Genomic DNA, 27,334 nt, shown 5'->3' on the forward strand with positions numbered 1-27,334 from the left:
GTATCATTTTGCCATCGATCTACACACTACGTGTCTGGGCTAAATAAAATAAATAGCCTTAATGTTCACAAAACCACTCGTATCTTTTTATCATGTTTTCTAAACATAGGAAGGACATACCAGGTTATAAAGAAGATTTGTATTACATGTAATCATTAAAAAAAAAACTGATACGTACGTGACTGACGGTAAGCAATACAAAAAGCATTCACTCTCAATCTTATCTGACTCCACCTGTTTACAATATGTTGGTTCCATTTAGGTTGGAGAACCGAGTCTGTATGTTCGTAGTATGTTATATATGTTTGGCAGGAAATGAGAGTTTGCCTGCACTCTAAATGGAATGTCGTAGTGGATTATTGTTTTAAATAGGGTTACACATCTATGGGGACAAACGTGAAATAAATATTAGGTGTCCATTTTGAAAGGAATGTTTAAATAGGGTGGTATAAGATAACGGTTTTTCTCTTTCACACAACGAGTACGTCTCTTTGGAACATATTGGTTCTGTTTTTGATGGAAATGTTAATTGATTCGAGTTTTTTTTGATGGAGAAAATGAGCGTTTGTCTGCACTTTGAATGAAATGACGTATTTTGTTTTGTTTGATAACAATTTTTTTTTTCATCTCTCCTTATCATTTAGGATCCCTATTACAAATTAACGAAATTCGCATGTTTCTGAGCCCGTAACTTCACTGGTACAACGCAGAAAAAAGTCAATATGGCTTGATGAATAGAAAAATATCTCGGGGGTAAAACAAGTCATAGAGTATGGTCGTGTGCCTTTAAAGACGGAAATAGAGAAGGAAATCGAGGGTCATGGGTAGATCCAAGTATTTGGAAGTTACGTACTTTCTCTCTTATATAGTATGATAGCGAGGGTCCTATGTCAGAACGGGTCATGCGGGTAATCTAAGGTATTTTTGTCACTCTGTATGATTTTTTTCTCCTTCAGATTATTGTTAAGTTTTTTCTCAACATCAAGCTCGCGTCGAGCACCTGTGATTTCAATAATGGAAATAACACGGCGCCATGTTGCATACAGTATGGGCGAGTCTTTTTCAGATAACAGAGTGACGTAGTCATCCTATTTAGCAATTACCGGATATTTCCGTAAAATTACCATAATTTTGAGAGTTTAGAGTTATATCTTTTGCACACACGAACGTAGAAATTATACCGCTTGTTAAATGCGTATGAAAGAAAATTGGAAATTGTCATTTTTCCCTTGGATTGATTCGACACTGTAAATATCGGAAGCAGACGACATAGTATTTCCTTCTATACACATACAAGTGTAGTTGTGAATACACCCCTTCGCTGAAAATGGATTTGTCCAGAAACTGGTAATTACTGGCGTACATGTTAACAGATGATAACAATGTTAGAGTCCGTCCTGTGGATAATCAGGTTTGAAATTATAAATCAATAAATCAACTCACTAAGTTCTATGCATCTTTTTTGCCCCCTCATTTGTGCTTTTCGTCTTTTAAATCGGTAGCATAATGTCCGCTTGGCCATCATGTTGCAGTCTATATCAGCTCTACTTTTATTTAGGACCAACTAGGTATCATAAAAAGTACTAAGTAGATATTTTAGTGATCAGATCCCATGTATATACTACCATCCACACAGGAAGAAAGATGTGATAACAAGATTTTCAAAATGGCCACAGTGGTGGTCATATTAGTTGTCAGATCAGTACTGTTTTCATTTCTGATCGACTAGACATCATACAAAATTTTTAAGTTAAAATTCTATGTCAATATGACCATCTATTCAGGAAAAGAATATATAAAAGCAAGGTTCTTGAGTCTGAACATCCAATCGACACCATTTTCATTTAGGTCTATCCAGAGATAAGTGAAAACCCAATGTTGTCATTTGAATCTGTTCAGGAGAATTAGCATTAAAAACACTTTCAAGATGGCTGTCATATTAGGCTGTCAGATCAGCACCAGCTTGATTTAGGACAAACTAGAGATCATATATATATATATATATATATATATATATATATATATATATATATATATATATATATTGGTGAAAATCCAAAGTTGATATAATCATTCTTTCAGAAGAAGTAGGAATAATAAGATTTTCAAGATGGCTGACATAGTCAACATAATGGATGTCAGGTGGGAACCATTTTCATTTAGACCCAATTCAACATAAGAAATCGTTTAGTGTTTTAGTGAAAATTCCACATTGATATGACCATAAAATCACGAGAAGTTATCGGAAATTTTGGTGTCTGTATTGGATGTCTGATTGGTACCATTTTTATCTTGGACCAACTAGATGTTATAGGAAGTCATATAGTTAACTCCAATATCATTATCACCATCCATTTAGAAGCATTGACATTTTCAGAATAGCTTTCAAGCCAAGGGGCAATGTTTTCATTTAGTACAAAATAGAATCTGGGATGTATGCGTTTGTAAAGTTTGATGGCATTCCTCCCAGGAGTTTAGCAGAAGTAGTGATAACAAAGTTGTGCTAATGGATGAAGGATGACAGATGATAAAAGGCAACTGCATTATCTCCTGTAGTCTATGACCTATTCAGCTAAAAATATGAAACTGGTAATAATTTCACATTAAACATAAATAACTATCTAAAATCTTTTTCAGCTGCCTTTGTAGTATAAACTTTAGGCCTTGCAAGTTTTTAAAAAAAATATCTCTACAATGATTTGATAAAAAAAGAAATTTACTGAAAGGTTAGGTTTTAGAGTCTCAGAAAATTGTATTTATGATGTGGTTTTGGGGTTCACTGTTAGAAAAGCAAAATTTGGTATAAACATGAAATAATTTCTTCAGTCTTAAATGTTTAAAAAAACACTGCTTTTAAATATTAAAATTTAAGTTATGAAAGGTTATCTTGTTCATTTGTTTTTAGCACCTTAAGATAATTTTCAGCACAATAAATATTCTTTCATGCTTTACTGTTTACGTGATAATTTTTACAGTGCCATTTTATGAATGTTGATATTTTAACTTTTGACCTTTATTTCAAATTTTAACAAGAGCCTATCTTATCTGTCTCCCTAGTCTGTCAATCGACAGAGGTGGTCATCCAGGAAGATTTTATTAACATTACCATTCTTGGAAACACGATTCATCACTTTCTTTCGGAGAATTGGAGGGTTGGTGATGTGATTGTTTTCTTGCATAAAATCAGCTGAGATCTTACTTTGATCAATTCATCAACACAATTCAATTTAACCCCTAAGCCATCTGTAAGGCCAGGAGCGCCAATAAAAGCACTGAGCAAGCGTATTACAGAATGAATTGTCTTAGCATCATAGAGATTTACCCAAAGTAGGAAGAAAATCTATTGAGTGTTTAGGAAAAATAAGCAAATAAATAAATTTAATGCAAGCCATAATAAGCTGGTGACACAGACACTGATGCTACCTACAGAAATATATATTTAGCCTTCACAAAGTTAAACTCTAAACAAAGATGAAAATCATAGAATTACATTTTCCCTTTCCATGACCTTGATCTTGAGACAGGTTATGGGTATGGTGTGCAGCACACTATATATACATGCTGTATGACTGACTAATGTATTAAAACAACTGTAGTGGTACAAATAACACATGGGGTCAATTACAATTGTAATTAATTACAGTGTGAGCTGTAAACATAATCAATTTCAGAAGCTCTATAATCATAATCATCCTTCATTGGCAGTTTAATCACACAGAGTAATCATGATTACAGATGATTACAACAAAATACATGTATCACTAATTATATTCTTAATAATTATAAGAATAATAAAATTTTCTATAAACTGTTATGCATATTTAATTTAATTGTTAGTTTGTTAGATTTAAATTTGTCTTATTCCATGATATGTTTTTGTAATGTAGTATTGTTTACTGGACTTGATTTGTTTTCAGAATTAAGTTATGTTCTGTTTGACTTGATTGATTTTTTTTATTTCAATGATGTCAGTACCTAATATTAGAAACATTGTATCTAGTTGCTGACCTTAAAATCAGTGAAAATTTTGATAAACAACTTTTTAAAATTTTTAAAATTTTTTTCTCAGAGTAAGAACTATTAAATTGAGTCAAGGTCATACCTGGCTATGTGATGTGAGGCACATGCTAATTCTCAAAAAGTCCTCTATTCTTTCCAGAAGGATGAACTCTTGACCCCCATCAAGGAATCTGTTTTGCGTTTTAGTTAGTCTTATAACTGATGTTATGATAAGAATTCTATCAATCGTGCCTTAACACTTGAGACATCAAGTTTTATGTTGTGACAAATTTAGGGCTGAATGTTTATTTTCATCAAATTATTAAATTCAAGTGATTGTTTTCCCTAGAAATACAAAAGTGCTGTAAATTAATTCTTGGATAAAGACATTTACTGGAATTTATATGGAATTCAAAAACTGGAATAATATTTTATGTGATTCAATAAGAGACTGTTGACATCAATACAATGCTGACTATTGCATATGTCATTGCCTTCCATCTTGGATTTTCATAGGAATTTTAACTGTGATTCACTCAGAATGTTTCATTGATAGGACTTGTTTTAATTCTGGGATTACAATTTGGATTTAATTTGCAATACTGTAAGTTCTTTTTTCTTATTTTTATACTTTGTAGTCTAGGGAAATAAATTATTTGTTAAATTTAACAAAGCTTGTTGTGTTCAATCTTTTCTGTTACTTATTTTAAGAGCATCGACTCATAACAAAACAAAAGACAATGGAATGGATAATTTTAGGTGACCATTAAACAAACTAATTTTTCTATGCCTGTTCGAGGATGCTGACCAACTGGCCTATTGGAAAGGACAACAGGACTTAAACCCTACATTGTCAAAGCTTGCTTGCTCCTACTTATAGATTCCTGCATCAAGTACTCAATCTGAACACCTGTTCTCTATTGCAAGCAAAATCTTCACAACAGACAGATTTTAATCTGACAGATGCATACTTGAATTGCCATGTCAATTTGTATGTACATAATTGTCATTAAGCATTTACAAAGAGTTAAAATTGTTTGGTTTTCAGCTATACAATGTATGATATCTGATACAATGTTATACAATGTATAATATCTGATACAATGTTATACATTGTATGATATCTGCCCAGAACAAAAAATGCAAATACAATGTGATCATAATCATAATGATCCTCCTGTAATCATAATCATAATGATCCCTATGTAATCATAATCATAATGATCCTCCTGTAATCGTAATCATAATGATCCCCCTGTAATCATACCCATATTGATCCCCTTGTTCATAATCATATTGATCCCCCTGAAATCATAATCATATTGATCACCCTGTAATCGTAATCATAATGATCCCCCTGTAATCATAATCATAATGATCCCCCTGTAATCATAATCATAATGATCCCCCTGTAATCATAATCATATTGATCTCCCTGTAATCATAATGATCTCCCTGTAATCATAATCATAATGAACCCCCTGTAATCATAATCATAATGATCCCCCTGTAATCATAATCATAATGATCCCCCTCTAATCATAATCATAATGATTCACCTGTAATCATACTCATATTGATCCCCCGTAATCATACTCATATTGATCCCCCGTAATCATACGCATATTGATCCCCCTGTAATCATACGCATATTGATCCCCCTGTAATCATAATCATATTGATCTCCCTGTAATCATAATGATCTCCCTGTAATCATAATCATAATGATCTCCCTGTAATCATAATCATAATGATCACCCTGTAATGATAATCATAATGATCCCCCTGTAATCATAATCATAATGATCCCCTGTTCATAATCATAATGATCTCCTTGTAATCATAATCATAATGATCTCCTTGTAATCATAATCATAATGATCCCCCTGTAATCATAATCATAATGATCCCCCTGTAATCATAATCATATTGATCCCCCTGTAATCATAATCATAATGATCCACCTGTAATCATAATCATAATGATCCCCCTGTAATCATAATCATAATGATCCCCCGTAATCATAATCATAATGATCCCCCTGTAATCATATGCATATTGATCTCCCTATAATCATAATCATAATGATCCCCTTGTAATCATAATCATAATGATCCCCCTGTAATCATAATCATAATGATCTCCTTGTAATCATAATCATAATGATCCCACTGTAATCATAACCATAATGATCCCCCTGTAATCATAATCATATTGATCCCCCTGTAATCATAATCATAATGATCCACCTGTAATCATAATCATAATGATCCCCCTGTAATCATAATCATAATGATCCCCCGTAATCATAATCATAATGATCCCCCTGTAATCATATGCATATTGATCTCCCTATAATCATAATCATAATGATCCCCCTGTAATCATAATCATAATGATCCCCCTGTAATCATAATCATAATGATCTCCTTGTAATCATAATCATAATGATCCCACTGTAATCTTAATCATAATGATCCCCCTGTAATCATAATCATATTGATCACCCTGTAATCATAATCATAATGATCTCCCTGTAATCATAATCATAATGATCCCCCTGTAATCATACTCATATTGATCCCCTGTAATCATACTCATAATGATCCCCCTGTAATCATAATCATAATGATCTCCTTGTAATCATAGTCATAATGATCCCCCTGTAATCATAATCATAATGATCTCCTTGTAATCATAATCATAATGATCCCACTGTAATCATAATCATAATGATCCCCTGTAATCATAATCATAATGATCCCCCTGTAATCATAATCATATTGATCACCCTGTAATCATAATCATAATGATCTCCCTGTAATCATAATCATAATGATCCCCCTGTAATCATACTCATATTGATCCCCTGTAATCATAATCATAATGATCCCCCTGTAATCATAATCATAATGATCTTGTAATCATAATCATAATGATCCCCCTGTAATCATAATCATAATGATCCCCTGTTCATAATCATAGTGATCCCCCCTGTAATCATAATCATAATGATCTCCCTGTAATCATAATCATAATGATCCCCCTATAATCATACCCATATTGATCGCCCTGTTCTTAATCATAATGATCTCCTTGTAATCATAATCATAATGAACCCCCTGTAATCACAATCATATTGATCTCCCTGTTCATAATCATAATGATCTCCTTGTAATCATAATCATAATGATCCCCCTGTAATCATAATCATAATGATCCCCCTGTAACCATACTCATATTGATCCCCTGTAATCATAATCATAATGATCCCCCTGTAATCATAATCATATTGATCCCCCTGTAATCATAATCATAATGATCCCCCTGTAATCATAATCATAATGATCCCCCTGTAATCATATGCAGATTGATCTCCCTGTAATCATAATCATAATGATCCCCCGTAATCATACCCATATTGATCCCCCTGTTCATAATCATAATGATCCCCCTGTAATCATAATCATAATGATCCCCCTGTTCATAATCATAATGATCTCCTTGTAATCATAATCATAATGATCCCCCTGTAATCATAATCATAATGATCCCCCTGTAATCATAATCATATTGATCCCCCTGTAATCATAATCATAATGATCCCCCTGTAATCATAATCATAATGATCCCCCTGTAATCATAATCATATTGATCCCCCTGTAATCATAATCATAATGATCCCCCTGTAATCATAATCATAATGATCCCCCTGTAATCATACTCGTATTGATCTCCTGTAATCATAATCATAATGATCTCCCTGTAATCTTAATCATAATGATCTCCCTGTAATCTTAATCATAATGATCCCCCTGTAATCATAAGCATATTGATCTCCCTGTAATCATAATCATAATGATCCCCCTGTAATCATACCCATATTGATCCCCCTGTTCATAATCATAATGATCCCCTTGTAATCATACCCATATTGATCCCCCTGTTCATAATCATAATGATCTCCTTGTAATCATAATCATAATGATCCCCCTGTAATCATAATCATAATGATCCCCCTGTAATCATAATCATAATGATCCCCTGATCTCCCTGTAATTTTAATCATAATGATCCCCCTGTAATCGTAATCATAATGATCCCCTGTGATCTTAATCATAATGATCCCCTTGTAATCGTAATCATAATGATTCCCCTATTATTGTAATTATTTCATGGTTTCCTTATAAAGTGTAATCATAATCATAATCGTCAGTGACAAACAACCTGTAAACGTAATCATGATTGTAATCGAGCACCTGTAATTGACTCCATGTCTGGTGTAAATGTAACATCTGGATAAGTAACTGAAGTACATTTTCTCTTGCCTTTGCCTCGAGACAGGTGAGATGGCTATGGTATTTGGCACATCATATATTCATGGGTGAAGTTTTATGACATCATTCTAACACTTGCAAGGTTATGGGCTGGACAAATAAATGCTTTAACAAATGGATAATGCCATCACATAAAAGGGGCATCATCTTTTAAAATAATTACAGGCTATTAACAGTTCATTGTAAATAACAGAAAACAGCTAAGAAATCTTTAAAGTTTGGATACTCTTTATGTGTACATATAGCACAGAATGACTTGTAGGTTTTCATATGATGTGCAAGAAATTTCAAGAAAAAAATTATCTCTTTCTCCATCCCTAAAATAAAGGAAGCATTTACCTAAAACATTTGAAAGATGCTAACAAACATACATGTACATCAAGAAACATACATGCACATTAATAAATATACATGTATATAGGGGTATACCTAATGTGTTTGGCACTCATGGCAAATCCTTTCTTTGGCACCCCCACATATAATTTTAAAATGTAAACACACAATAAAATATATTATGTTTGCACGCAGAGTTTTAAACAGATAATGCTATCATAAACAATTTGGAAATAACTTTTATTTTGGTGAGTTTTCATTTGGTTTGAAAACTTTTACTGGTATTTCAACTCTCTCCCTCTTCTGGCAGTCACCTGGGGTGGACTCTGTAATTTTGTAAAATCAGAAGAGGAAGTTTATTAGACTGTATCTGTTAACTCCATTTGTCTAATATCTGTAATCATATAAAATCCTAATTGTGTTAGTTTATTAGACTGTGTATCTGTTACATCCATTTACCTTATATCCCTCATTCTGCTTTATAACACTGTATCTATAATCTATGTGTGTATCAAATTTTCAGGATAATGGTTTGGTCTTTTGGGTCTAACACCATTTTTTATCACATGATAGGCTATACATGGCAGCCAGTATATTTGGTGGAAGCAGAACCCAAGAAGAACCACAGAGCCATGGGAAGGTACCGGCAAATTTCTCAAACATTTACCTTATAGCAATATTATTTGTTCATTAATGAATATTACTACAGTATTCTGATATGATATGTGTGCATATTTTTAAAACTTTACTATCTGCCTCTTTTTAAAATTATTTTTTAAAGAATTAATTGAAAATAATATCTGATTACATGTGCCAAAGAGGACAGGTAATTTTTAAAAATAGTTTTCCAACACCAAGTTGGATGCCTTCTTTGACATGGGTAATAACTGTTCTTGAGAAGCAGCTCTTATAACAAGAAGACCAGTGGGCATGAAGTAGCTCAGCTATCATCCACTTAGTAGCCAGAGCAGTTAATTACCAATAAATCCATGTCAGAAGGATGCTTTCTGCAATACTGTTGATTTCCATACGTTATAAAATATCTCAAATGTTTCAAAGTTCCTCTAGTTTTTGTCTTTGCATCCTTATCTGATAGCACATCAGTATCATTTGTCCATTGTGGAAAGGTTCATATGCTTGGATGCTTTGTGTCCAATATTAAAAGGTTAATATGCCTGAATGTTTTGTGTCCAATATTAAAATGTCAATATGCCTGGATGCTTTGTGTCCAATATTAAAATGTCAATATGCCTGGATGCTTTGTGTCCAATATTAAAATGTCAATATGCCTGGATGCTTTGTGTCCAGTATTAGAAGGTCAATATGCCTGGATGCTTTTTGTCCAGTATTGAAAGGTCAATATGCCTGGATGCTTTGTGTCCAGTATTAGGAGGTCAATATGCCTGGATGCTTGGTGTCCAGCATTAAAAGGTCAGTATGTCTGGATGCTTTGTGTCCAGTATTAGAAGGTCAATATGCCTGGATGCTTTGTGTCCAATACTTTATGGTCAATATGCCTGAACGCTTTGTGTCCAGTATTAAAATGTCATTATGCCTATATGCTTTGTGTCCAGTATTAGAAGGTCAATATACCTGGATGCTATGTGTCCAAAACTTTAAGGTTAATATGCCTGAATGCTTTGTGTCCAATATTAAAAGGTCAATATGCCTGGATGCTTTGTGTCCAGTATTAAAATGTCATTATACCTGGATGCTTTGTGTCCAATATTAAGAGGTCAATATGCCTGGATGTTGTGTCCAGTATTAGAAGGTCAATATGCCTGGATGCTTTGTGTCCAATATTAAAAGGTCAATATGCCTGGATGTTGTGTCCAGTATTAGGTCAATATGCCTGGATGCTTGGTGTTCAATATTAAAATGTCATAATGCCTGGATGCTTTGTGTCCAGTATTAAAAATTCAATATGCCTGGATACTTTTTGTCCAGTATTGAAAGCTCAATATGCCTGGATGCTTTGTGTCCAATATTAAAGATCAATATACCAGAATGTTTTGTGTCCAGTAGCAAAAGGTCAATATGCCTGGATGCTTTGTGTCCAGTATTAGAAGCTCAATATGCCTGGATGCTTTGTGTCCAATATTAAAGATCAATATACCAGAATGTTTTGTGTCCAGTAGCAAAAGGTCAATATGCCTGGATGCTTTGTGTCCAGTAGCAAAAGGTCAATATGCCTGGATGCTTTGTGTCCAGTATTGAAAGGTCAATATGCCTGGATGCTTTGTGTCCAATATTAAAGATCAATATGCCTGGATGCTTTGTGTCCAGTATTATAAGGTGAATATGCATGAATGTTTTGTGTCCAATATAAGGTCAAGATGCCTGAATGCTTTGTGTCCAGTAGCAAAAGGTCAATATGCCTGAATGTTTTGTGTCCAATATAAGGTCAAGATGCCTGGATCCTTTGTGTCTAATATGAAATGATCACTTTACCTGGATGCTTTGTGTCCTGTATTAAAAGTTCAATATGCCTGGATGTTTTGTGTCCAATATTAAAAAGTCAGTATGCCTGGATGCTTTGTGTCAAAGTTGGTCAAACTGTCTTCACGATTCTTTAAAATTAAAGTTGTTTGTTTCCATTTAATAATGATAGCCATATTTGATCCTTGAATAGCAGCTTTTGTATAAATCTTAAAGACATTAAAGGTTAGGATATATTTTGTTTTATTTGGTAAAATCCTGTTACATGTATTTAGGCTGTTACTGATAGTTTTATTATTTCTAGTAACAATACCCATATTCAATGGCATACTGGCATTATTTATATAAGCATAAAAGGTTTTCACACCAGGATGACTGTAAAATTCTTTTCATTGGTTTTGGAGAAGTCATTTAAAGGATTTTAGATTTTAATACAACAGTGGCTACATTTGATGTTGGATTGGAATCACTGATAAAGACTTGACAGGTTTCTGTCAAGTTTGATCAAAATTAGTTAAGCAGTTTCGAAGAAGTTGTTGTTTAAAGGCATTTCTATTCTTAGTAATGTGGCCATATTTCATGGTGGATTTGCATCACTTCTATAAACATGAAAGACCATAATGTCAGGACAATTGATGCCATGTTTGGTTGAAATCAGTCTTGCTTTTTTTTTTTTAAGAAGTTGAATATACCAATTGTTGATAGACATTGACCAGATGCTGGACAACACATGATGGACAAAGGGCCATACCATAATCTCATATGGCCATACAGGACAGGCGAGCTAAAAAGTTCCAAGCATGAAATCCAAGGCGTGATTTGAACTTTCACTATTTAGAATTTATGCTTGTAACTGATTGTATATATATTCAGAAAATGGTGGACAAATATATATATATATTCCACATTATAGCTCTTATTCTTATATTCAAATTGATATCTTATTTATTGTTACAGTGAAGTCATGCTCTGTGTGTTTGTGCCCATTGATATTCAAAGTCATGTATGTTTTAATTTAATTTGAGTGTTACCTCAGAAAATTATACAAGAACAAAACAAAATATCATAGACAAAGTTTTATTGTATCAAAACAATAGGACAAAATGTTGGGATTTGTATTTTAAAACATTTGTAACATAACAACAGGAAAAGCATTATTTCTTACTTTGCATCTACCAGTATTTGAAATCAACAAGCTATCCAATGAGGAATTAATGAAACTGTATGGTCAACATGGATGCAAGTCAATGTACAAATTTTGGGTGGAAAATCAAATACAAACATGTATACACTTTAAATCACAATATTTTAGCATAATTAAGTTTCAAATTTACCTTATAGCAATAAATTTATTCAACTTTTGATCTGCAAAGATGAAATTTGTTTGTAGTTGTACTCCAGCTAAATGAAAAAATATTTGTGCTATATTCAGTGCTACATCAATGCAATTAAATGAGGTTATTTTATTCCATTATCAGATTTTATCCAATGGAATATAATATAAACTGCTACCAAAATGTGGGATGTAAAAAATAAGTATCACCAAAACATGAATAAGGCATTACTTTAACAGTAATGTCCACAATTCACTCTGCTTAACTACTGGCAAAAATGATGTGTATAGCATGGTGCTTACAAAATAATCCCTACTAACATCTATCCATTGGTACAAAAATTCAAAACTCCCTTGATAAATATTAGTGTTTTTATAAAAATAATTGCAAAAATCAGTTTTTGTGATAAATTTTCAACATAATTGTGATATAAAATGAAAATGAAAAACATTGTTGACTTTCATGTCTACACACCTCACACAGGGTTACATCCCTAGGGTAAAATATCACCTCCGGAATGAAGTAAGTTTGGTCATAAAAAGCCACTTAGAGAAAACAAGGCTTTGATTCAATTTATGCTGTATTTGCTATAATATTTTCTCTTCAATAGCTGAATAAGAGAGAGAAAAAAGTCTGGAATTCTTTACTTGCAGTGATGGAGCACTGGACTGATGATGTTACAAGGCAGCATGTGGCAGATGTTACAATATACCAGTGACATTATAATGAAGTGCATCTTAGCTGCCATATGTGGCTTGGTTCTCTTACCATTGCTTTAGTTTGGATTTTAATCTTTAATAAGAGATGTAAGATATTAGGATCCACTCCACATGCATGTGTGTTAATATACAACAATTATAGGCTAAGCTTTAGATGATCCTGGGACAAAACAGCCTTATGGCAGCAATATAGTCTCAGAGTCTGAGCTCTAATGACCATTGTCTGTATATGTGTCATCCATACTCACTTATAAGTCAAGACAAACCGAAAACAACAAAGATCCTGATATGCTGTAGCATAATGCTCTGACAGATTCATGTCTATGTTGTTTGTTCCACCAATTACTCCTGATAAAATGAACAGACACAGATCTGCCAAAACATTATGTGACAGTTTTCAGAAAATGGTAGACAAATTTCATTGAGAGCCAAACTGGTTATCTCCAAATGCAATCAGCTGACCACTAATAATTGACTGGCCAATGGTCAGCTGTCACTGATAGTAACCAATAAACAAATGTCTATAGCCTTAAGTGTCAACTAGGTTAAATGGACATTTATTGTGTGAACAAAGGTATATTAAATGATATCAATAAGTTTGAAACAAAATATTTACAGTTTAAATAAATAGCTTTCCATATTTGACTAATATTAAATATTTAACTTTCAACACACACACACACACACACACACACACACACACACACACAGAGAAACTTCATCTAGAAATCAACACCTTTAGAGTCATCTGCTCATTCTCATGAAACATACAAAATTTACCCTCAACTGGTGTGGATGGAGTTCATGTACCAATGAAGAGTCAATACTATCCCAAATATATGACCTTTGACCCTACAACATTAACCTCCAGAAACAACACATTAAATACAATCACCCTTCCTCACATGTAGTTTATATTATGAGGTTAACCAAGATACATTTGGTCAGATGGATGAACACACACATGGTGGGACTGAAGAATGGACAGACACATGTGACCAATCACAATGATATATCTGCAACTGTCTGAAACATAACAAGTACTAATGTCATGGGAATGTACTCCCAAATCAATGCTCTGGGTCATTGTGATGCTTGCTGGCATCAATCTTAGATCAATGCTCTGGGTCACTGTGATGCTTGCTGGCATTACTATGATCTGACATCTGGAACTTCCTTGTCCATTTCAATTATGAGTCAAGTAACAAATGGGAAGTCTGGCAGAAGAACATCCCCTTGTATGTTTTCCAAAGATTCTTAGAAATTTTTAAAACAAATCAGTGGTAATGAATGAACATCAAACACATGGCTGGAAAAATTATTACAGTATTAATTCTTTCAGCCTAGTAGAAATAAAACTTCTTATCAAGTTTCATGATACAAGTAATGTCATGTTTTCTGCTGTCCTGTGCTGATGATGCACTGCTGTCCTGTGCTGATGATGTGCTGTCGTAAGGCAGCCATTTTCTGCTTATCCACACACACCTGGATGTAGGGCATGAAGAATGGAAAACTGCCATCTGGTGGCAAACAATTGAGGAAATCAACTGGGGGAAATAATCCAGCAAACTCACTCAGAACATCTGAAGATAAAATACAAGACCCATGTAATCCTTTAATACGTTAAGACAACTCACAACAACTTTATATATAATTTCACCTTGAAACAATGAAATTTGAAGATATTAATGATCAGTGTGGTAGCTCAGATTCAGAAATATTAGGATACTTGAGTCAAGAATCATGCAATTTTTTAATTATGTATGTTAAATATCAGTTATATTTTTTTATACATATCATAACAACTATAACTTTCATATGAAGCTGTGTAAGACAACCTATAATAATAAGTCCTGTTGAAACTAGGATGTACCCAAAATAGATGTCCCTGTTTAATATAATAACTTGTTTATTTTAACATGGATTCATAAACAAAAATTCCAAAATAAAAAAATAAAAATAAAAAAAACCTGTGTAATTATCCTGAAAAACAATATCAGAAGAGCTTTAAATATCATTCCTGAGAAAAGAAAGAGAATTCTGTTAATTATGAACTGTGTACAATATTTACGAGACATTATAAAGACCATGTGATGTTAAATCTACAAAAAAAACCTATTTGATCCTCCTCTAAGTCAATGCATGCTTGTTGTGTGTGCATAATGTAATAAAACCACTCTACCAGGACTACTTAAGGTTAAAATCTTAAACCTTTAGGTGTGGTTGTTGGTCATATCAAGATCTTAAACCTTTAGGTATGGTTGTTGGTCATATCAAGATCTTAAACCTTGAAGTATGATTGTTGGTCATATCAAGATCTTAAACCTTGAGGTGTGGTTGTTGGTCATATCAAAATCTTAAACCTTTAGATATGGTTGTTGGTCATATCAAGATCTTAAACCTTTAGGTATGGTTGTTGGTCATATCAAGATCTTAAACCTTTAGGTGTGGTTGTTGGTCATATCAAGATCTTAAACTTTGAGGTGTGGTTGTTGGTCATATCAAGATCATAAACCTTTAAGTGTGGTTGTTGGTCATTTAAAGATCTTAAACCTTTAGGTGTGGTTTAAGGTCATATCAAAATCTTAAACCTTTAGGTGTGGTTGTTGGTCATATCAAGATCATAAACCTTTAAGTGTGGTTGTTGGTCATTTAAAGATCTTAAACCTTTAGGTGTGGTTTAAGGTCATATCAAAATCTTAAACCTTTCAGTATGCTTGTTGGTCATATAACGATCTTAAACCTTTAGGTTTGGTTGTTGGTCATATCAAGATCTTAAACCTTTAGGAGGTTGTTGGTTGTATAAAGATATAAAACCTTGAGGTGTGGTTGTTGGTCATTTAAAGATCTTAAACTCTGAGGTATGGTTGTTGGTCATATCAAGATCTTAAACCTTTAGGTGTGGTTGTTGGTCATATCAAAATCTTAAACCTTTAGGTGTGGTTGTTGGTCATATCAAGATCTTAAACCTTTAGGTGTGGTTGAAGGTCATATCAAAATCTTAAACCTTTAGGTGTGGTTGTTTGTCATTTAAAGATCTTAAACTCTGAGGTATGGTTATTGGTCATATCAAGATCTTAAACCTTTTGGTGTGGTTGTTGGTCATATCAAGATCTTAAACCTTTAGGTGTGGTTGTTGGTCATGTCAAGATCTTAAACCTTTAGGTGTGGTTGTTTGTCATTTAAAGATCTTAAACTCTGAGGTATGGTTATTGGTCATATCAAGATCTTAAACCTTTCGGTGTGGTTTTGGTCATATCAAGATCTTAAACCTTTCGGTATGGTTGTTGGTCATATCAAGATCTTAAACCTTTAGGTGTGGTTGTTGGTCATATCAAGATCTTAAACCTTTAGGTGTGGTTTTGGTCATATCAAAATCTTAAACCTTTAGGTGTGGTTGTTGGTCATATCAAGATCTTACACCTTTAGGTGTGGTTGTTGGTCATATCAAGATCTTAAACCTTTAGGTGTGGTTGTTGGTCATATCATGATCTTAAACCTTTAGGTGTGGTTGAAGGTCATATCAAAATCTTAAACCTTTAGGTGTGGTTGTTGGTCATAAAATGATTTTAAACCTTTAGGTGGTTGTTGGTTGTATAAAGATATAAAACCTTGAGGTGTGGTTGTTTGTCATTTAAAGATCTTAAACTCTGAGTTATGGTTGTTGGTCATATCAAGATGTTAAATCTTTAGGTATGGTTGTTGGTCATAAAAAGATCTTAAACCTTTAGGTGTGGTTTAAGGTCACATAAAAATCTTAAACCTTTCAGTATGCTTGTTGGTCATATCAAGATCTTAAAACCTTAAGGTGGTTGTTGGTTTTATAAAGATATAAAACCTTGGGGTGTGGTTGTTGGTCATTTAAAGATCTTAAACTCTGAGGTGTGGTTATTGGTCATATCAGGATCTTAAACCTTTAGGTTTGGTTGTTGGTCATATCAAGATCTTAAACCTTTAGGTGGTTGTTGGTTGTATAAAGATATAAAACCTTGAGGTATGGTTGTTGGTCATATCAAGATCTTAAACCTTTAGGTGTGGTTGTTGGTCATATCAAGATCTTAAACCTTTAGGTGTGGTTGTTGGTCATATCAAGATCTTAAACCTTTAGGTGTGGTTGAAGGTCATATCAAAATCTTAAACCTTTAGGTGTGGTTGTTTGTCATTTAAAGATCTTAAATTCTGAGGTATGGTTATTGGTCATATCAAGATCTTAAACCTTTTGGTGTGGTTGTTGGTCATATCAAGATCTTAAACCTTTAGGTGTGGTTGTTGGTCATATCAAGATCTTAAACCTTTAGGTGTGGTTGTTTGTCATTTAAAGATCTTAAACTCTGAGGTATGGTTATTGGTCATATCAAGATCTTAAACCTTTCAGTGTGGTTTTGGTCATATCAAGATCTTAAACCTTGAGGTATGGTTGTTGGTCATATCAAGATCTTACACCTTGAGGTGTGGTTGTTGGTCATATCAAAATCTTAAACCTTTCGGTATGGTTGTTGGTCATATCAAGATCTTAAACCTTTAGGTGTGGTTGTTGGTCATATCAAGATCTTAAACCTTTAGGTGTGGGTGAAGGTCATATCAAAATCTTAAACCTTTAGGTGTGGTTGTTGGTCATATCAAGATCTTAAACTTTGAGGTGTGGTTGTTGGTCATATCAAGATCATAAACCTTTAAGTGTGGTTGTTGGTCATTTAAAGATCTTAAACCTTTAGGTGTGGTTTAAGGTCATATCAAAATCTTAAACCTTTAGGTGTGGTTGTTGGTCATATCAAGATCATAAACCTTTAAGTGTGGTTGTTGGTCATTTAAAGATCTTAAACCTTTAGGTGTGGTTTAAGGTCATATCAAAATCTTAAACCTTTCAGTATGCTTGTTGGTCATATAACGATCTTAAACCTTTAGGTTTGGTTGTTGGTCATATCAAGATCTTAAACCTTTAGGAGGTTGTTGGTTGTATAAAGATATAAAACCTTGAGGTGTGGTTGTTGGTCATTTAAAGATCTTAAACTCTGAGGTATGGTTGTTGGTCATATCAAGATCTTAAACCTTTAGGTGTGGTTGTTGGTCATATCAAGATCTTAAACCTTTAGGTGTGGTTGTTGGTCATATCAAGATCTTAAACCTTTAGGTGTGGTTGAAGGTCATATCAAAATCTTAAACCTTTAGGTGTGGTTGTTTGTCATTTAAAGATCTTAAACTCTGAGGTATGGTTATTGGTCATATCAAGATCTTAAACCTTTTGGTGTGGTTGTTGGTCATATCAAGATCTTAAACCTTTAGGTGTGGTTGTTGGTCATATCAAGATCTTAAACCTTTAGGTGTGGTTGTTTGTCATTTAAAGATCTTAAACTCTGAGGTATGGTTATTGGTCATATCAAGATCTTAAACCTTTCGGTGTGGTTTTGGTCATATCAAAATCTTAAACCTTTAGGTGTGGTTGTTGGTCATATCAAGATCTTAAACCTTTAGGTGTGGTTGTTGGTCATATCATGATCTTAAACCTTTAGGTGTGGTTGAAGGTCATATCAAAATCTTAAACCTTTAGGTGTGGTTGTTGGTCATAAAATGATTTTAAACCTTTAGGTGGTTGTTGGTTGTATAAAGATATAAAACCTTGAGGTGTGGTTGTTGGTCATATAAAGGTCTGAGCAACTGCCATAACAATTTCAAGTCATCTCCTGTTCGGCAGAATATGTGGTTTGGGTTGAGGGATAATAAATCTTAAGAAAAAGGCATAGACTGCAGGTTTCTATAATGACAGAAAGCAGAATCTCACAAGAAAGGTTAGGTATTGGCACATCAATAAACCAAAGGTTATGTAATGCAAAGAAAACTATAGTACACTGCATTTGCAAAGAGACAAACACAGCAGCCTAACCAGTATGGTCTTGGCAGGGTTCAAACCTGTATCCTTCAGGCCTCAATTCCCCTAACAAAAATCACTTAGTTACTGCAGTTTCTGGATCTCACAAGAAAATGTCAGTCACAAGAAAATAGTAATTTCCCCCTTTGTATGCATTATTAAAACAATCCTGAAAAGTAGTTTCAAGGGACATATTTTGGTGTATCTCAACAGACATCAACAAATGTGGTGGCAAAAGGTACTGAAGCAGAAGCCATTGGTCATTGAAAAAAGGAAACTAAGTAGCAATCTCTCAGTTTCGAACTGTAATACACCTTCATCCCTTGATGACTCTAAATAGGTGTACTGAAGTAAAGCTACAATCTTATGGCCAGGACCAAGAAAGATGGATACACATTTATGTATGAACAGAGAGATATATGGATGGACAGAGAGAGAGATGTATGAACAGAGAGAGAGATATATGGATGGACAGATGCATGAAATGGATCCTTTCCATCCACCCAATTCTGTTAGAGAGGTACATTAAATTCAAACTTGGATGCATTTTACCTTTGAGAACCTTTATGAAGATGTTCTCTTCCTCCGTACTCACACCTTGAGTAGTCTGTATTGTTTTCACCTTGTCTAGTAAACAGGTCAACAAAAACTTCCACTGTAACGATAAAGCAGATAAAATAAAAATTTAACAAAGCACTGAGACACAAATAACATTCACTATCAAAACTTCTGAATATTTTTTTTCTTCTCCTTAATTCCATTTCTGTTATCTCGTCATCTATATTCCTGGATCCATTCAGCCAAGTTTTCCCTTCATATAACCATGGTGAAAAGGAAAATAACCTAAAAGTGTTCCTGTTTGCAAATGACCAACACTTATTACTTAAATAAGCAAGAAAAAATGGGTAGTGTCCATGAAAACAACCAATAATGGGCAAAGGTCATAAGAGAAATGAAGTCCACAACTATGACAATTTTACATAATTATCAACAGTTTCAGAAAACAAGGATTTACATTTAGTAAATACATTTACCAAACAGTTGATGGATGATTGAAAAATGATATTTCTTGGATTGTATCCAGTGAAAACTAAAATGGAGTAAACAACCAGTGCCACCTAGTGGTGGTCAGGGGAAGTAATGGGTACAAGTTTTTTCATTTATTTACATTAATTAGATGGGAAAGACAACAATTTGAACCTTTAAGTGATTGTCAGATTCAAGAGGTAGTTGAGCTTCTTTCTTAATGTAATCAGGAAATGTGTTCAAAGAATAAATGTACATTACTGAGTAAATTTGTTCTCTTTCTGAATATCAAGTCTCCAAGGTCAAATTATATCTCAAATAATTTCCTGGGGATCTAATACATTTTGCTGATTTTAATGTTCATCTTTACTGTACTGTTATCCCTGGCTAAAACTATATTGATATTTATCATGATAGAAACTGAAGTCGCAATCATATCCTCAAACGTCTAATCTTAATCAGAATTCAGAGAGTTAAGACAACAGGAACCAATATGTGAAACTGACACAATACTGTCACTGATAATCATGTAAAATTTGAGCTGCACAGTATATATGTATTTGACACTGGTACAGAAAAAACATTGTATTTACCTTGTCAAAACTGTTTCCAAGAGATGCCAACCCAAACATGGCTGATACAGCTGGGTATTTGTTGATGACAATTTGCGTAGCCTGCTGGACATCGGTGTGGACCAAACACAGTAACTGGACTGAATCACAACCTACAATTGTTTCATACTGACCTATCAGGCTGAGGACCATTTTTACTGATTCATGACTGGTGAAGCTTGAGCTCAGCAAAGACTGTTAAAAAATGTTACATAAAAATTCATTAAATATGAAATTTATAAAATGTATTGAATAATATGCAAAGCCTGATTGTAGCCATACACATGTTGTAGTTCAACAATGAACATGACAGTCTATTTGTCAAATTAACATCCAAGACTTGGTATTATGCAGTGCTACGTGAGATTGCCAGATATTACAGCAGCATGAGGTCCCCCCACAAAAAATAAAGATAATAATCTGAATCATGTCCCTGTAGCTAGGAACAAAGAGAAAACAATCCATTTGATAAGCAACAAAGAGAAAACAATCCATTTGATAAGAAACAAAGAGAAAACAATCCATTTCATAAGCCTGAAAATAATTTGAAAACTGCAATAATGTCAAAACAATTCAGGTAAAGTTTCGATCAGAGACCAAGGAAGTGTACTCTCTTCCAGGGATTAACTGCAGAGAGGTCTTGGGAGGGAATGACCATATTATGATTAGGTAAGTATTGTCACAGAAACATGATTTCTTCTTCAAATACATTACCTGATCATATTACATTCTGTGAATAGGTAATAGGTGAAGGGACTTACATCCTAATAGATAAGACTTGGTCCTGATTTAGTTCCTAATTTATTTGATTCAGTTCAGATGCTAGTGTGAGATAGAGGCTATGCCAAGCACAGATCAGTGGGATGCAGTCTTAACAAAAACATTTCAACTCTCACAAATCCAGAGGAAGTAGAATAACCTGCATAAGTACACATAACTGCTGAGTGACTTGGAAGGTAGTCAGTCACTGATGATGATGCCACTTGTGAAACATGAAAGCAGAGATTGATGACTTGGTTCACTTTGCCTTTTGGAGATAAATGATGGCATAACAAATCAAAATATGCTCCTACTCAGCATTCAATATAGTTTTCATTCAGGCTGATCTGCATTGAGAGCTTCTAAAGATACCAAACCACATTCATTTCTTTAAGGAAGGGCCACAGATTGGCACCCCAACCAGTCATGCTGGGATCCATGCAAATCGGGATTGGCGGCAGTAGATCTGATCCAAAGTGACCACTGTAAGCTAGGAGTGGTGATTTTGTTTGCTAAGATGGGACATTATGTAATCCACAATTTTGATCACCTGGTCTAGTAGGGAAAGCCTTGACTGCCACTGGTAAAGAAGGATCATTGGTAGGAGCCTCAAGAAAAAGCAGAACAAAATGAAAATATCACTGCTGAATTGTGATGACTGGTGAGACAAAAACATTGCCAGAATGAAATTTAACTCTTCAGTTGGATGAAAGACACTACTGAAAAACGTTTGATGGAAAATTCTTGAGGGAGGAAAACTCAGTTCAGAGAGGTTTTGAACTCCACGTCCAGATGAGTGAAATGCTGGGATGGAATAAGATAAGATTTTGTAAATGTTGATAAGGAATATGACGTAAAGCAAGACACGGAGATGGTTCTGAAGTGTTACACAATTCTAGTAATCATTTTTGTGAATGCCCAGGGACCCTGACTAAAAGGGACAGTCCTGAACAGGAAGATGCTGTGATGGTGTCCCTGGAACAAACCTGAAGAATGTCCAATATGACCTGTAAATAGGAATATTAACATACATATCTTTGAGGTCCAGACTAACCATAAAATAAGTATCCTGAACAGCACTGAGGATCAATATCTGGGTGAGTTTGTTGTAAACAATCACTGTCCTTTTATAAGAAAAGTATTTTTATCCAGAAAATCACTTTTGTAAGGGTGCCTGCATGTATCTTAGTAATGAAAACCCTTGAAAGTGGAGGAGGGTCATGGAATGTGATTAGAAAATTTCTAAGACCCAAACTCACAAATCACAGCTTCTCCCATTCCATGGTAAAATGCACAAGTTTCCCCCCAACCCAGATATCAACTAATGTTGACATGAGCATGGCATCATTTCCTGTGCAAAGGAGGCTGTCATGAAGAGAATCTAAGCAAAGTAGGTCCTTCTCTCCTCATGTCTTATTTGCTATGGAAAATGGTCATTATTAACGGAAAAGATTCAGCGGATGGAATCCCTGTTGGGTATGCTTTAGAGGGTCCTTTCCACTTGTTTGGGCCTTCTTAGGAAATGATGGTTGGTCTGTAGATTGGTGGACATGTGCAAGTTTTGCTGCATCCGTAGCAGCCTTTCCTCTACGTGGCCATGTAAAAGGAGTTCTGAAGAAAATGTTGAAGATGTGAGGGATGTCTTGTGGTGATCTGCAAGTAGTGCAGACATGGAATGAGCTGGAAGTTAACAAAAGTAGCCATGGATTTGGAAAGTAAGTACAGAGGTTCCCCAATGAATGCACAAGTCATATGCCAGGTATGTCTGTAAGAAGAGGTTTCAATGGTTGGATCTAAGCTCTGCTGAGCTTGCTAAAATACAGCCAGTGAATCCAGATCAAGAATGGACTCAACAACTACATTGTTCCAAAGAAAATGTTACATATTGAGGAAAGGTGTCTGGTTCCTGTGTACAGAAGATGTCTTTGACATACCAAGGCCTGTAGCATCTCTACTGATGGCTTAGCCTTAGTGTTGAAAATTCGCATGGGTGCTTTTGATAATAACATGTTTTTGAGGCTACTGTCTTTTTCATTAACAAAGTAACAGAACATTTTTTTATGGATTAAAATAAGAAAATGCCAATCTTTTCAGTTTCTTGAGTATTTATTTTGTTTTATATTATCTGACTAATTTGTGAAGTGGATATTTTAAATGACTGTAATAAAATTTTATATTTTAACTACCCAATACTCACTCCTCCCTATTCTTCCATAACTTTTTCATATTCTGGAGGGAGCAAGATGTCAATTTGTTAAAAAATTTGAGCCCAGCATAAACCATGGCATGCAAGATGTTCAAAGCCAGCATATGTCTTGTCCAAGGCCTCCTGAGTGATACTTTACCATAGCCAAAGCTAGGGTGTCTTTCTGGTGATGGATCTTCTATTTGGTCCACCATACTTTGTCAGTATTGGCCAGGTAATCTGTTCAGTGCAGGCATGACCAAAGTGGAGTGGATGCAAAGAGAATGATGTTGTTGCTGCAACTGTGCGTGGTCCTGAGGTGTCAAAAAATGCTGGGGCTTTTATAGATCAGTGAACTTCTCAGCCTCAAGTGACTCTGACATTAGGAAGTTTGTTACTGAGGCTAACAGTTTCCTGATTCTCTGTGGTAGAGGGCAGCTCTTACACAAACAGTCACTAATCAGTCTTCCATCTACTGAATGTCGATTTTACAGTTATGGTCTGACTGACTCGCCATAAAAGCAATGCAGGTTATCACCAGCCAGCTGATTTCTTGAATTCTAATCCTACCTACTGTGACTTATAATTACAAGAATAAAATAATAGCATACACATGCAAAACAGTAAAGTGTTACTTTGAATAAATGATCATTTACTTGGAATGCATTGGTTAGCTATTTGTATCATAAAATAGACAGACTGTATTATCCTCTGTTGAGAAAAGTCAAGATTGCTCAAACTTATGAAAGGTAGACAACAGAAGGTATTTGCGAGATTTCTTATGACAGTGTGCAGACTGGATAGGAGAGAGCTGGTAACTGACAAATGACAGGATTTGGCCAATCTCCAATGGGACACACCACACTTGCTTTACTTTTGTCTCAAAGGGCACATAATGTTTCAGCACCTTTTCTGCTAAAGCAAGTCAAAAAATGTGATTAATGTGGCTGTATGCTTGGGATGGCTGAATTCACAAGGTAGTGATGATTGTTTGATTGGGAGGACTGTATTAGCTACTAGGTAGTTGTGATTGTTTGTTGAGAGGGATGGAAGTACAAGGTAGTGTGTTATTCTTTGCTTGGGAGGGCTGGATTAAACAAGGTAATGTTGAATTGTTTGCTTGGGATGGCTGGATTTACAAGGTTGTGGATGTTTTCCTAATATATGAATAATGGGCAATGTATCTGAAGAAGAAATGTGTTCACTAAGCACAAATGCCCACCACAGTACCTGAGAACTGACCTAAACACAACATAATGCCCAAGAGATTGTTTTAGAGCAAAATTGGGATCAGAAGGAAGCATTCTGTTGATATTTCTTCCTGATTTGCATATGTGATAAAAACTGTTTCACAGTTTCTTTAGTTTTTATATCTTCATGCACATTTAATGGCACATCAAACATAATTTGTAATATACTGAAAGGCCCTATGCCTTGATGCTTTATGTCAAATACTGAAAGGCCCCATGCCTTGATGATCTATGTCAAATACTGAATGTCAGACACTGAAAGGCCCTATGCCTAGATACTTTATGTCAAACACTGAAAGGCCCTATGCCTGGATGCTTTATGTCAAACACTGAAAGGCCCTATGCCTTGATACTTTATGTCAGATAATGAAAGGACCTTTGTCTGGATGCTTTATGTCAGATACTGAAAGGCCCTATGCCTGGATGCTTTATGTCAGATACCGAAAGGCCCTTTGTCTGGATGCCTTATGTCAAACACTGAAAGGCCCTATGCTTGGATGCTTTATATCAAATACTGAAAGGCCCTATGCCTGGATGCTTTATGTCAGATAATGAAAGGCCCTATGCCTAGATGCTTTATGTCAGATACTGAAAGACCCTATGCCTGGATGCTTTATGTCAGATACCGAAAGGCCCTTTGTCTGGATGCCTTATGTCAAACAATGAAAGGCCCTATGCCTGGATGCTTTATGTCAAATACTGAAAGGCCCTATGCCTGGATGCTTTATGTCAGACACTGAAAGCCATATGCCTGGATGCTTTCTGTCAGAGTTGGTCAACTTCTTTTCATCAGCTTTGTAAAAATAAAGTTGTACAAATGTTTGTTCTATTTTTAGTAATGGTTATCATATTTTATGGTGGACAGGCATCATTTGTATAACTATACAAAACTGAAAGCCATTTAAGATAGAATACTTACTGACAAATTCTGCTGAGTATGTTTTGGAAATATTTTGTCATGGACTTGTGTGTAGTAAAATATTTATGCATTATATATGAATGAAAATGTATTCAGCATTTCCTGAGGGTGGTTTATTTTCAGCTGTGGTTATTTAAAAATAATGGGCTCAGTTCACTGGCAGACACCCAATTACCTCATGTCATCTGGTCATAGATCTGACAACAACCAGAGTACATACAGCTCAAAATTATCATTGCATAATCACAATACAATGAGTTTTGTCAGGAAGCTGTCCACTTTATTGGAGCAATCTTCAGTTGTAGTGGTGTGTGAAATATAAAATGTTACTCTTTTGTGCTATCTGTTTCGTGTGCTAGAATTGTTTTATATATTGGCTTGTTTCAGAATTTATTCTAAATTATACAGATAGCCAGACCAATAAATATCTCATTCATGAAATTGCATTCAGTGTCTTTGCTTAATCCAGTCCAAACCCAACATCATCCGGTTACAATAATAACATGGCAAGTGAAAGGTTAAAGATTAGATGCAACACTGGAGAAGAACCTTTTGCTCAGTTCCAAACAAACTGTATGGAAAAAAGCCTAAAGTTAAAACTATTTGGTGTTGTGATAATTATCAGACACTTTTCTTGAAATAATGATGTCTGCCACTTTAAAAAAAAAGATCAAGGCACATGATTACATATTTCAAACACCAGACAGAACTGACTAATTTTGTATGAAATTTGAATGAAATGTATTGTGATTATACATTACTTTCTCCCTTTTTTACAATCATCTGTACCTGTAGTTTTAACAGATCTTCGTTACATAGGATACATGGACAGAGATTGTGTGGAGACCGCTGACACTCCAAGACCTGAAGTTGTTTGGTTTGGATCCCAGGGCGCCTACTACCACTTGGAATCAACACAAAATGACACGGCTGACTAATGGATTCTGGACCACTAAATGGGGGCAAAAAGTCCAGCCATCCTGGGCGACGTCCAAAGTGACCATTACCACTTGGCTGATGAGAAAGAATTATTAACTGTTACTGCCATTAAGACTCTAAGCACAATAAAACAGATCATTTTTAATAATTAAAGCATTTTTGTGACAGTAGAACAATTGTTGTGGACATATGCATTCTTTGAACTGTTTCATGAAGCCACTCTAAATTTGTTAAGTGTAACCACATTAAAAACAAAATTCAATTACAACCCAAAATAGGACAGATCTATTACAAGGGAAATATTCAGTTACAACACAAATAGGAGAGATTACAAAAGAAATATTCAATTACAACCCAAATAGGGAAATACCATATTTGCCGGCCTATAAGACGATACTTTTTTTACCAGAAAATCTTAGCTACGTCTTATACTTTTAATCGACTTATACATGGATTATGTCATCCAAATCATTTTATCATATGTGAAGTAATTTTTCATATGGAAAATAATCATCCAATAAGTACGAAAAAAACGTGTAAAACATATTTCATTTTGGGGAAGAGATCATGTATAAAAAATACAGAATTCTACATTAAGAATGATTTTAAATAATTACA

General features: G+C 34.5%; 1 protein-coding gene and 1 long non-coding RNA gene across 2 annotated transcripts in view; one reads left to right on the top strand and one right to left on the bottom strand.

Annotated features, from left to right (window-relative positions):
- Positions 1-813: 813 nt before the first annotated feature.
- On the top strand, positions 814-26,725 carry LOC149785111 (uncharacterized). The gene is made up of 3 exons (XR_016425364.1): positions 814-918; positions 9,243-9,309; positions 26,597-26,725. It is a non-coding gene; the product is annotated as an uncharacterized LOC149785111 (long non-coding RNA).
- The window catches only part of LOC149785112 (BLOC-2 complex member HPS3-like), a 126,200-nt gene continuing 111,037 nt past the window's right edge, over positions 12,172-27,334 (bottom strand). Inside the window, exons 20-23 of the mRNA XM_089978881.1 lie at positions 26,567-26,791; positions 20,647-20,859; positions 19,580-19,682; positions 12,172-14,744 (exon numbers count right to left, since the gene is read on the bottom strand). Coding sequence (XP_089835007.1) covers positions 14,551-14,744; positions 19,580-19,682; positions 20,647-20,859; positions 26,567-26,791 — 735 coding nt within the window. The 3' untranslated portion in view covers positions 12,172-14,550. The remainder of the gene's footprint in view (positions 14,745-19,579; positions 19,683-20,646; positions 20,860-26,566; positions 26,792-27,334) is intronic.

The sequence above is a fragment of the Sinohyriopsis cumingii genome, chromosome 13, assembly GCF_028554795.1.
Source record: "Sinohyriopsis cumingii isolate HCF-2022 chromosome 13, ASM2855479v2, whole genome shotgun sequence".
In the NCBI taxonomy this organism is placed as follows: domain Eukaryota; kingdom Metazoa; phylum Mollusca; class Bivalvia; order Unionida; family Unionidae; genus Sinohyriopsis; species Sinohyriopsis cumingii.